This window comes from Brachycentrus maculatus, unplaced genomic scaffold, assembly GCF_059751285.1.
Source record: "Brachycentrus maculatus isolate JH-2025_06_01 unplaced genomic scaffold, ASM5975128v1 h1tg000061l, whole genome shotgun sequence".
NCBI lineage: Eukaryota > Metazoa > Arthropoda > Insecta > Trichoptera > Brachycentridae > Brachycentrus > Brachycentrus maculatus.
Genome location: NW_028280815.1, coordinates 2,420,280 through 2,433,371, shown reverse-complemented (window position 1 = coordinate 2,433,371; position 13,092 = coordinate 2,420,280). Strand labels below are relative to the sequence as shown.

The window sequence follows — 13,092 nt, the reverse complement described above, 5'->3', positions numbered from 1 at the left end:
TTGCAAGAGAAGGTCTGTCAGGAAGCCTAGACGCTTCTGTATCAGATCTGGGAATGCGGTGGGACACCTTTCAATAATAAAAAAATCGTCTATAAAACCGCGACTGCATTCAATCCGCTTCTGTCTCCACTGGATGTGACTGGAGTGACTAATTCAATCTGACCAATGATCAATTAGACTGTTTACTGTACCTTTTCCAGGTCGTCTTCCTCGACGTCCACCTCCTGACCGGAGTGCGCGAGGCGAACGGGCGTCCTGCCGCGGCGCTCCTCGCCTTCGGGCACGGTGCCTGCGCCGCCGGCCTGCACGGTGGCCGTGAAGCCGGCGCGGTGGCACAGCCACATACGCTCCCCGCCCGGCGCGACCGGATCCGACTCATCATCAGACTTGACCTGGTGACAAACAGAAATATAGGAATTATAATGGTGAACGTATGTACATTTCTGTCATCTCATAGTTGAAGAGCAATATAAGAGTCAGGGTATTCACAGGGCTTATGACCTTCTTCATCTATGTTAAGATGAAAAAATGTGAAAATAACTCCTAAGTGGAGCAACCCAGATGTTGTTGGACATACTAAAAGAAAATGTTGTGAAGTGAACATGTGTGGTTATTACGTCTTTCTTTGTGTGGTTATTTTGTAGTTCGGAATAGAAGCAGAGGAAGACCGAGGAGAACTTGGCATGATCAAGTTTTTCAAATACTCGGGTGTGGTCAGGTTAGGGAGTCGGAATAATCGGAGTATATGAGATGCATGAACGCGGAAGAGACGAAGAATGTTTGCAAAGACAGAAGAATGATATGGCGTTCTATTATCTCTGCCTACTACTGAGAGAAAGTGGCGTGACGGTTGAGATAGTCAGCAAAATTCTAGGCAAAAACACTGGCTCAACGTTGGCAACACTCGCCTTCTTTGTTTCCAAACGCTCATGGTCGCCCGACAAGTCGGTTTTGAATCGGCCATAGACAATGACCCGTGTCGCTTACTGTACCTAGAGCACGTGTTTCCAATTCCCTAATTCGGAGCAGTATTGTTCGACGGTTGGGGAACGGGAGTAAACGCGATATACAGACTAGTCACTGGGTGTATTGTAATGTCGCCGGCACAAAGGGCAGCGCGATGGAGCGATAGCCAAAAGCGCACATTTCCGCACTCACACGAGCAAATGTGCGTTAATGAACACACGAATGCATAAATTACAAACTGCATAAATCGCGGCTTTCTATAATATGATATGTACCTACACAGAATCCTTATTGCGCTCACTCACAGAGCGAAACAGCTGTCACAAAACCAACATCAGAAGATAGACTACACATATCGCTCACTCCTTTCAACAACGTCATGTATCAAAAATTGTAAAGTTTCATTTGTGCATGTTTTCGGAATGCCCAGAAAATGTACTATATCCCAGCAAAAGCGGCATATTTTTAACTTAATATTTACCCGCTACAGGGCAGAAAGTGTTGTTTTTGTATTTTGAAGAAAAGGTTTAATTATTTTTTTTAAATACTAAATATTTTTCTAATGAAGAAAAAACATTCAGGTTTTACCTAAAAAGATCTGTTGCACATTAAAAAGTTCAATCGGTGGCTTTATATTTATTTTAAATACATTTTATTATATTATTAAACTATAAAAACGATCTCCTGAAAAATCGAGTTTTTGTTATATATGACGTTGTTTTTTTTATATATGACGGAGTGAGTGATATTTGATCAAACAAATAAATGATTCAACCAAATACAGAATTTAAGTTAATATTTAATATACAAATCACAAGTCATACAATATAAATATGTGTGTATGAATAAATATATAGGGTGTAATTTTTTAAAGGTATACACACTAAACATTCCCGCAATAAATTGATGGTGGCACCCGCCATGTGGCACGTTGCGCCATCTTGTTAAAGCACACCACAGCCCTGTTACATCAATGCCATTATATCCGTATTCACAAATCCTGTTAATATTTGAGCGAAAAGTTCAAGGTACAGGGTAGATATATGTGTGCGTGTGCGTGTGTGTGTGTGTAAATTTATATATCTATAATTTCATTTCATTTTATGTTTAGTTTCTTGTTATTTATTTCAATCATTTTGTCTTTTTTGAATTGTATATTATGTATATAATACATTTCACTTTTTGTAAAAAAAAATATCTCGGATAATCCGGGTTCATCAGTACCCGATTTACGGCATTCGAAAATTTCCAAAACATTCGTTTCGATTTTTTCTTACAGAAAAGAGACAGAGAGATAAAAAATGCAAGACGCTAGACGAGGAAGGAAGCGTCCTTTGCTTGAGACAAACGCCTAGAAGGTTTCCCAATCTAGGTACAGTAGAACCTCGATAATTCGAATTAAACGAAAGCGCGTGTAATCGCCGCGGTAGCAGATCGTATTATCCGATACGAGAAACGTAAATGGAGTAATTACACAATTCGGGAGAACACGTACGTCATGGTGTTTATAGGCAACCCCATCGGCCCACACAGCGACTCGGACCAATCAAAACACTATTAAAGGAATAACCCATTTGTACACGGTACCCATAAAATAACAGACACCAAAAAAAATATTTTGGAGAAAAATACTAGTACGTCTGACCCTTTTTTATTACCTCACGTCAAGTGACTCTGAAATCTAGCGGCTTATACGGCTTATGCAACACCGCTTATCGTACCTACTTAGGCTTCAACTTTTTTTTAATTTTATAGCTTATGTCACAGGTTCCCAACCCCGTGCCCGCCACTATTCGACAGAGACAGAATTTTTTCATAAACATTAATTAAAAATGTGATTTTTTTGTTGTTGTTAGTTTCAATTTTTTGAGTGCCTAGGTTTATTAAATACGTTCGTATGTGTGCGATTTTGTGTATGAGTAGTTCCTTTGCTGACGGTACTTAAAAATAATCTATGTTGAGATATGAAAAAAAGGCATTCCAACATATTAACATCAATATTATTCAAATTAATTTTCTATGTGACAGAGAGTTATCATCTACCGTGTACTGATAGTCATTCTATATTTTTGACTCTTTTTATGTGTGTAGGAGTTCCCATCCTTAAAAATTGATCCAATTACAAAGATATCATCTTAATTAATCGATTAGATTTATGATTATTTAAATTCGATTACCCATAACTTGTTCACAAATCTGGATTATCTTCAACTATAGGAGTATTTTTCATATTATTTTTTGACATCTCATCAAAGATGAAGAAGGATATTCATATCACCAAAAAATGTCTCTAGTGAAGTTCTCAAACCAGCCTATGACGGTCGTCAGCCCCGTAAATGCCCAGACTTCCATATTCTTCTTCAACTTTTATGAGATGTCAAAAAATAATATGAAAGACTTCTCATAGTGTCGTTCTTCTCTAGCTCTCTGTCGTTTCGATACTAAAATCTCATTCCACGCACACTGGAGTTTGGAGCAGTTCGGAACTCCTAGATATATTGGTCAATCTCACGACACAGTACATATAATTTCGTAACAGCCATCTATGTTGGATCGAGAAAGCTTTTATTTAGCAGAGACCCTCTTATTTGTATGCAAGATCCGAACCCATGTCAATCATGGGTAGAATGGTGAATGTTGCATATGTGTAAAATGTTACTTAACCAGTCTATGACAGGTCATAAGTCCTGTAAATACCCAGACTTTCATATTCTTCTTCGTCTATTTTGAGATGTCAAAATGCAAAAATAACTCCTAAGCGGAAGAAACTCAGATTTGTGAGTGAAGTATTTGGACACACTCAAAATGTTGTGAAAATGTATCATTTCACTGGCTGATCAAACACATGCGATACCTATGTTAGAAATTGTAAGAATTAAAGGTACGATATTAGATCGAACATGAGAGACATTTTTTAAGTAAAAAATAATCGTTAACGACTTTTAAAATAAATATTACATAGAAAACTGTTTATTAGTGTTCCCTTTATGCAGGCAGCATGTTAAGTGTGTTAATTTGGTGTTTACACGGGAAAACGTCGTTAAAATATAATATTTATTTAACGCTCGTTAAAATTAACGACAGCGTTAATAAATGTAACGAAATCGAGTGTAATAAAGTTGATCGGACACCAGGCGAACAGCTTGCACCAGGAGATTAGTATGCATCGAACCGAGGTTTAGGGCGAGATAAGGCCGCTACCACACCGCGGCCGGAGGCCATCCCGGCGCTTGTCAGGGCTAGGCTTGTTAGTGCCGATCCAGGTGCCGCCGAGTGAGCATCGGGCTTTATTACCTAGTGAAGATGATAGATAGGTACCTGTATTCAGTATGCAGCGAGCATTTTGTATGCAGCGTGTTACCGAGAGATAATAATTAAACGTAACGGCAGTGTCTAGCATGCTGAGTGTATGAGAGGGTAGAAAGTGGCGCCACTTTCACGACACATTTATAGCGCCGTTTTCTTAAATTACCAAGTCAAGGGCACTTATATAAGAGCAATACACATAAAAACTACCAAAGCCTCCCCCTTTTAATGTTCCCGCTGATACAAAACACAAAACAACTCTTATGTATTTGACATATGTTGGTACCTGATCGTTTCAAAATTGTCTCGGTCTTCCTCTACTCCTTTTCAAACTACATTCACCTCATAAATTTGTTTAAGCGTTTTTTAATCAAATAGTTAAAAATTTGTGGCATTTTCCAATATTTTTTTCAAAATTAAAATGTTACGTTTAGAATCGAGATAACCAGCAAACATAAGTATAATACTTGTTTAAAGATTTGGCGTTTAATTTGTAGAACTTCATTATAATTTATATGTTAAATGTTAAATCAAACACTAATTTTTTGAGTCCACTAAGTTGTATTTTATAGTTGCAAACACATAAAAATACATTTTGTGACAATTAATTCGCTTTGTTATGGCATTTTCAAATGGAAGATCAAACGGACTGACGGTCCTTATATAGCTTTACAATTCTAGGTACTTAAGTAATAGTTTGTTGTCATGAAATTTGAAATCTATCGTTAAAAACCATGTCTATTCAAAGTAGCGCCACTGGCAAGACTTGCATAAAGACCGTAACACCGAACGGCCGTGAAGCCGGTACTCCACAATGTATACTGCACCCATCTAACTGACAGACTAAATTAAGACAAATGACTCTGGATACTTTTACAGTTTATCGATTTACTTTAACAAGATTAAATCGAAAAGGTAATCACTAATCACTAAATGCGTCGTTAATATAACAGGTTCCTACCCATGCAGAACGGCGGTGCCAGTATCTCCAACGATCGACAAAATGCGAGAAAAGCGTCTGTTATAGATGTGGTACACATCTTTACTCCCGACGTCCCACTGATTTTGGAAAATTCAGTAACTAACACAATGGGAAAAAATCTCTTTTAAATATTATTCAATAGAGTACAATCAATTCCATTCAGAAGCCAATTGATCTTTTCTGGGTTTATTATGCAGATATTGTTTTAATTAATAATACTACACACCGCGGTTTGACTAAATCAGTTTTTACATGGGGTTCAGGCACATCATGAAAGTATCTATGAAGAATAAGAGAATACTCAAAATGCACTAATGAAATAAAGAGCAGAATGGATGTGGTTAAATAGGAATTTAATAAGAAAAGATCACTTCAATAATATTGACAACGGAAAAGGTAGAAAAAACATATCTGGGGTATAATGGAACTCGAATGATGACTAAGAGGGAAAGATATATTTTAAAGGTGTTTGACTTCAATAATTAGCTGAATGGAAAGAGTGACAAGCAAAGAGGTAAAAAAAGAGAGAAAGTAAAAAGGACCTCATTAGAAACAAAAGAAAACAATACATGGAAAATGAGAGGATATATCAAGCAAAAAGACGAACTAATCAGTACCATAATATAGAAGAAAAATAAAGAAACAGACGAAGGAAAACAAGACGGAGCTATATGGAGCAGTTAAAGAACAGAAAAACCTGGCTCTATATAGAAAGCGGTGAAAACTGCTGCATAGACAAGAAGTGCCCAGGACTGAAATTTAATGTGTTTTATCTGGAATTTTAACCCAAAACTAAAATGGTTAAACGTCACCATTTTTCTGGTCTCTTTTAAGACGGAAGATCTCGAAATCAAATAATAATTTTTTTAAAATATTTAAAACATAAAAAGGTATTGCATATCAATTAAGAAAATAATTTTCTTCGATTTTTTGGATAATAATAACAGAACGGTTACAATAGCAAAACGGAAAAGTTTAACGTAATAAGTTTCTTAGGAAAATGGACAAGAACAAAACTGCCACAAACTAACAAACAAAAAATACACAAGGACGTTCGGGAAATTAATGGCAAAATAATTAATTTGGTTTTAAAACACCAGTTGGCCAGACTGGACTCGCCAAATCGGGAGGTCTCGATGGACCGTCGCAGTCCGAGTGGACTACCCACACCACTCGAGGCACTCGACCACTAAGTGCTGCCGGATTGAGCTATCCACCTCGATCTGTGGAGATAATTGCGGATGAATATTCATTATTGACCGAATCAATTAACCAGCTGCCAGTCAATAAAATACATCAGCCGAGAGTGCGTGCACTCAATTATGCCGATAATGGCATAATTTTTGTTAATGCTCGCACCCACGCGGCAAGTAAAATCACAGCCAAAAATACATCCTTAATTTTTCCTTTTAATTTTACTTGGTTAATTACACGTATTTCGATATGTGTTCCGCATCAATGATGCCGAACGCATTGTAACACGTGTCACGATAGATTTTAAGAAATAGTGGCATTTCTTCTTTTTCTTCTACACGGTGTAGGGAACTGTAGGGCTTGTGGCATGTTTTTAAGAGGGATTAGCCTCCTGCTATGTCGATTTCCAGCTGTCAATCCATTTCTTAGGTGATCTGCCCGGGAGTCGTCTACCTTGGGGTTGATATTTATCAATGGGGGTGGTATTTGTGAGATATTTGAAATACTTATTATGCCAAGTTTTTGTCGGTCTTTTCCTGATCCTTTTTCCAACTACATTCGCCTAATTATTTTATTATAATTTGTTGTATATACATTTTTTTTATGATGTGTGTGTGTGTAATAATACAACGCATCGAAACACGCGTCAAAAAAGATTTAATTTACGATTTAAGACAGACGCCGTGGCGTAGCTGGGTAGACGCTCGACTGCGACACTGGCGTCGCGGGGTAAAGATTTATTTTCGATTGGTCTGGGTGTTTGCGGTGTTCTTTCACATTTACCTTCCCCATCTTAACTATCCTACCTGGAGACAAGCCTAACCTAACCTATTAAGAATAATCCGCAAAGCCTCTAGAAGTAGAGGCTTTGCGGGTTATTCTTTTTTTTTAAATAATGAAATAATGAAATAGTGTTATTTACCGAACAAAATTGTTATTAAAAATGCCTTATTTTGTGTACGAGTATGTGCATTACCTTATTATTTTTTGACATCTCATCAAAGATGAAGAAGAATATGGAAGTCTATATGTGTGTGATTATAATCCAGGATTCGGACTTCACATACTAATAAAAGAGTTTCTGCTCAATAAAAAGCTTCTTTTCATCCCACCAATAGATGTCTCTAGTGAAGTTCTAGTGATTTAATAACAATGTTTCAAAATTGGTTAATATACCTATATAGAACTTCCAATAATTTGAGTAGTGTGGTTGTCAAAAATGGGTAGAATTGGTGAATGTTACACGTGTGTAGTGATAACTTAAACCAGTCTATGACGGTCGTCAGCCCTGTAAATGCCCAGACTCCTATATTCTTCTTCATCTTTGATAAGATGTCAAAAAATAATATGAAAATAACTCCTTTAAGTGGAGATAATCCAGATTTTGTGAACAAGTATTTGGACACACTCAAAATGTTGTGCATTAGCTTAGTTATTCCAGGCATTCACCAGGTTAATATGATATTTATGGCAATATACCGGTCTAATACAATATTTCCGAGCAAACCAGTTCCCTCGCAGTAAATTTAGTCATTTGCACAAATCGATTTCGCAATATCAGACGTCCCCCCCAGTACAACAATGCTACCGGCCACCGCATTGTGTTGGACTGATAGAATTATTATACTTGCATAAGGTAATTTACTTAGGTACTCGACTCGCAAACTGTCACTAACCGTTGAATGATTACTGCGCAAAGATAGTAATCCATTCAATTAAACAGCCCGAAGCGCGAATTGGCGAGAATGTTTGTAAATGCTACTTCTTCTTTCTTTGTCAGCCGTCTCTCCACTGCTGGATGTAGGTCTCTCATAATGCCATCCAGACGTCTCTCGTTTGGAATTTTTCAATCTAATTATTTATTACCCGCAACGGGGACAATGTCATCGGCCCATCTTCTCTGGGGCTGGCCTATTACTCTCTTCATGTCCTACGGTCTCCACCGCAGAACTCTGGATGCTCATCTGTTCGTTGCCTGTCCCGCAACGTGACCCGCCCAAAGCCATTTCAGTCTGGCAACGCGATCTATCACATGGACTTGTCCGGCATCTGATTTCTTCATTTCTGATTTCATCTCTCAGACTTATGGCTAGGATTTGTCTCTCCATAGACCGCAGTGCATATCTCAATTTATGTATGGTCCCTGCGGTCGAGGTTATAAAGTTGACAGATATAGTTTCCAGACCATGGAAATATCTTTATTCTTAATGTTGAGTATTCCAAAGGCTGCGCAACCTAGTCCAATTCTTCTAGATCATTGCATAGATTTTTGTTTCTTCTAGCTAAAAAAAACATGTTTCATTGTAATCTGTGTTGGGAACAGGAAGATGAAGTAGTGTGAGCCAATCAGGAACATCTTAGGATTTGCTCATTGCTGGGAGAAAACCGCGTAAACTCCTCGGGAGAAGCCTTCCGTTCCACTAGACGAGAGTTCGGCATTTTGTGTCCTAGCTTGGTACTGATGTCCTTCACTAATTTTATCATGTATGATACTGACTTTCGTGAGAGCAACGCGCTAAGGAGAGATTCCCATACCACGAAGTTAACAATGCTTTTAATAAACAAAATATATATTTTAACGTGTTTTGTGAATACGCGCATGTAGCGTTTTAAATTTCCACTGACGATAAAATTTAATTTCCCTTTTGTTGCGGACAAAGAGAATATAATTTTAACGGAAATAATTAAATTAAATTAAACGGATAGATTGAATCGCCGATACAAACGAGCGTTAGGATAATGGAATCCAAGAAAGAGCGGAACAATTGCAGAATGAGATAGGCGTGTTGTCGAAGCCTAACGATAAGGAATGAGTTTTCATTAATTATTTATTGTGTACCAATTACATCAGCGTTTCCCAACCATTTGGTACGCGAGACAAAAGAGACATCACGCTCAATTGTACCACTTCGTAAACTTATAATATTTCGATGAATTTGTTATTTCTGCAAATACGCAGACTTCCATATTCTTCTTTATCTATGCTGAGATGTAAATATTAATAACTCCTAAGAACTCCTAACTCCAAACCCAGATTTGGGAACACTCAACATAATGTAAGTGGTTATATTTCAGAACCTATACGTCTCATAAAAATTAAATAATTGCCATTTTGTAGATAATTTAATGACAATCCTTTTTTACTGAGAAAGTTTTTTCTTAGCTCTAACAGTATTTTTAGGGAAAAAAAAACAAAAACACGCAGACAGAGAGACATTTAGGGGCAGAACGTACAGTAAACTTACATAGAAAATCAATGTTAGGTAGATGGCGTAACCATTTGTTTACCTAATTTATATCCATGCAAAAGTACAGTAAAACCTCGATATAATTAAGTAATTGGAGGGGTATCCGTTAAAGCCGAAAGTTGCACAAAACTGATTATAAATAAATCAAAAAGAAAAATTATTCAATATGAACTGATTTAGTTAAATAATAAACAATACAAATCCATATTTTGTGAACACTCAAAATGTCGTGAATCAAGTTTTATTTGCAGTTTTGAAGTTTGCTGTTTTTTTGTATATAATCGACTCACTAAAATAACGAAAATGCTTGTAATAAAGTTGAACTTCGTTATATGACGAATAGTCAATGATTTGACCGGATTTTTGTTCGTCATATCCGAAGATCGTTATATCGAAGTTTTACTGAACATATATAGGTAGGGTAATATAATTATAATACTTATTACAGTAAACACAAATAGACGTATCGAGTAAATCATCTTACAAAAATCTCCATTAAGTATTCTCCCAATGCATACATACGTTGGTACCTGCCTACCTTCGCTCGAACTACGAGATACGCCGCTGTGCACCGCTCCAACTGGCGGACTAATTTCGGATTACGAAACGCCATTCTCCGATTTGACTATTTCCATCTGGGTATCGAGTTCTGCGCCCCCATTCAAGATTTTGAGAAATGCCAGAAACACTCTGTCATACAACAGAGTTCCATATCAAGTGCAATTTCATCAATCATTCATAAAAGGGACAAAAATGTAATAAAAATTTAACTAACTAACTTAACTACATAACTAACTTTTTTCACTCTAATATTTATTCAATATTACCCTGGACTGGTACCTGAAGTGGAGGGCTAATCACCTTTCCTTCATGTGTTAACGATCAAGATAACACTGCGTTTATATTATTTTTTGACATCTCATCAAAGATGAAGAAGAATATGGAAGTCTGGGCATTTACGGGGCTGACGACCGTCATAGTTTATATGTCACAGTGCCCTATGCACCATTGAGGTGCGGATAAGGGTTAAAAAAACTAACTAACTAACCATCACGCCGCACGCCGTAGGCAGAGAGAATAGAACGCCACACCGCTCTGTCTTTGCAAACATTCTTAGCCTCTTCATGCATCTCCTCATACATGCCCGCCGATTATTACGACTCCTAACCTGACCACTTTCAAGTATTTGGCATACCTGATCGTGCCATGTTTTTCTCGGTCTTCCTCTGCTCCTTTTCCCAATTACATTCGCCTTGTAAATTTGTTTTACCGTTCTTTCGTCACTTATTCGTTCTACATGTCCAAACCATCTCAACACACTCAGCATTGCATTCTTTCCTCATTTCACTATTCGAACATCTATCATACATCGTTTTGTCGCACATTCTTCTGGGAGATCGCATTTCGACTGCATTCAGTCTACTTTCATCCTTTTGCCAACTCCATGTTTCACTTCCATACATTAGAGTTAAATTAAATTTAAAAAATGTTTTTATATTTTTAACCCTTCGAAATGAAACGAAGATGTTTAAAGATGCATATACTCGAACATCAGCGTTTCCCAACCTTGTTTGGCTCGTGTACCACTTGGTAGTACATCACGCTTAATTGTACCACATAGTAAAAATTATTGTATTTCGAGAAATTTCTTATTCTATTTGCACTTTAAACTTTATATGGTGACTATATTTCCCAAAACTCAATTTTTTCAAGTTTTTAAAACATACCCAAGGTTTTATTTTTTCTGATAAAAATGAGACATTTAAACTTTACATATACATATCACAGGGTTTTTTTTTTTAAATAAAAGTTGCCAAAGCTCATTTCTTGTATAAATTCAAAACTGGGACATGTAATTAAGCTTTTTTTTAACGACTAATTTTAATTTTTACACAATAACAACAGTATTGTATATTTTTAATTAATAAAATACGATTGTTTTAATCATTTTTGTATCTGTTTTTTTTAAACATTTTATATACTTACTGATTATGTTTCGCGTACCACCTACTATCTACTCGCGTACTACCAGTGGTACGCGTACCAAAGGTTGGGAACCGCTGTTATACATAGATACAGTAATTTTAAAAAATGCATGATTTTCACGCGATAGAAATGAATCAATCGATATCTACCCGTTTTAAATTTAAGTTTTACTTGGTAAATACCACATTTTTTTAAATGTAATGTGACACGTATTTCGATGCATTTTGCATCATTTTCTATCATCTGTTTTTAGAAACAGTTGATTTCACACATTCTCTCTTTCCATTTGTTAGCGACTTTATTATTTAAATATGAGAAATTGTTGGAATTTAAAGAAAATGTAATTTCCATTCATTCAAACTCTAAGTAAGAAAATTTTAAAAATTTTATTTTTGTGATTGCGTAGGGCATGTGCGAAGGCACAAACTACGCAAAATGACTGCCGAATCAATTAATGAAACTTAATCCATTACACAGAGCACGACCCGAATGTGTGGTCTTTGCCAGTTGGTCTCTGTAATTCCGGCCTTCCAATAGTTGTAGCGAATAGAAGAAGGCCGGAGGCAGCATCTACAGGGTACCTACACGTTGCAAAATGTGTGTCAGAGAACAGATATGCTAAATAGGCGGGCTTCTTCAGCATAGAGATTTCTATCTCAAGTCACCGAAGGTCGCATAGACGTAATGGAGGGCTCCTCCCATTGTTGCAAGAATGACTATATTTTTAAAAAAATTATTAAAAAACTCATTTTTAATAGATTTATATTATCCACTGACACTTCGTGATGGAATTGCATTTTTAATTTATTATTAGATTAAAACCAATATTTTTAGCTTTTCCACTTTTTTATTTGACCAGCGACCGGGTTTCGTCGTTACCGACATGTCTGTCACGTCTGGGTGGACCAGTCTGATGATGTCGGTAACGACGAAACCCGGTCGCTGGTCAAATAAAAAAGTGGAAAAGCTAAAAATATTGGTTTTAATCTAATAATAAATTAAAAATGCAATTCCATCACGAAGTGTCAGTGGATAATATAAATCTATTTTAATTTTAGTATTACTTGGTAAATACCACTATTTTTCTAAATAGTTAAATAATAATTAATAAATTATAATAAAAAAAGGTAAATATTATCTATTGTGACACGTGTTTCAATGCATTCCGCACCATTTTCAAACACCAGATGATGCGGAATGAATCGAATCACGTGTCACGATAGATTTTTAGTAATACCATTGAGGTATTTACCAGGTAAAACTTAAATGAAAAATGAATAAGTATTACAACAAAGTGACTGCCGAATCAATTCATGAAACTTAATCAATTATACGGATCATGGTATGATATATGTATGGCATCATTAATATCAATTATAGCGGAAACATAGATAAATTGTTGTGAATTTA

At 36.4% G+C, this 13,092-nt stretch overlaps 1 protein-coding gene across 4 annotated transcripts in view; it reads right to left on the bottom strand.

The window, feature by feature from the left end:
• Mhcl (Myosin heavy chain-like) overlaps positions 1 to 13,092 on the bottom strand; it is a 186,636-nt gene that overhangs the window by 89,684 nt on the left and 83,860 nt on the right. For all 4 annotated transcript variants that reach the window (XM_088256444.1, XM_088256445.1, XM_088256446.1 and 1 more), the window contains one exon: positions 192 to 392. In XM_088256444.1, the coding sequence (XP_088112570.1) occupies positions 192 to 392 (201 nt within the window). The remainder of the gene's footprint in view (positions 1 to 191; positions 393 to 13,092) is intronic.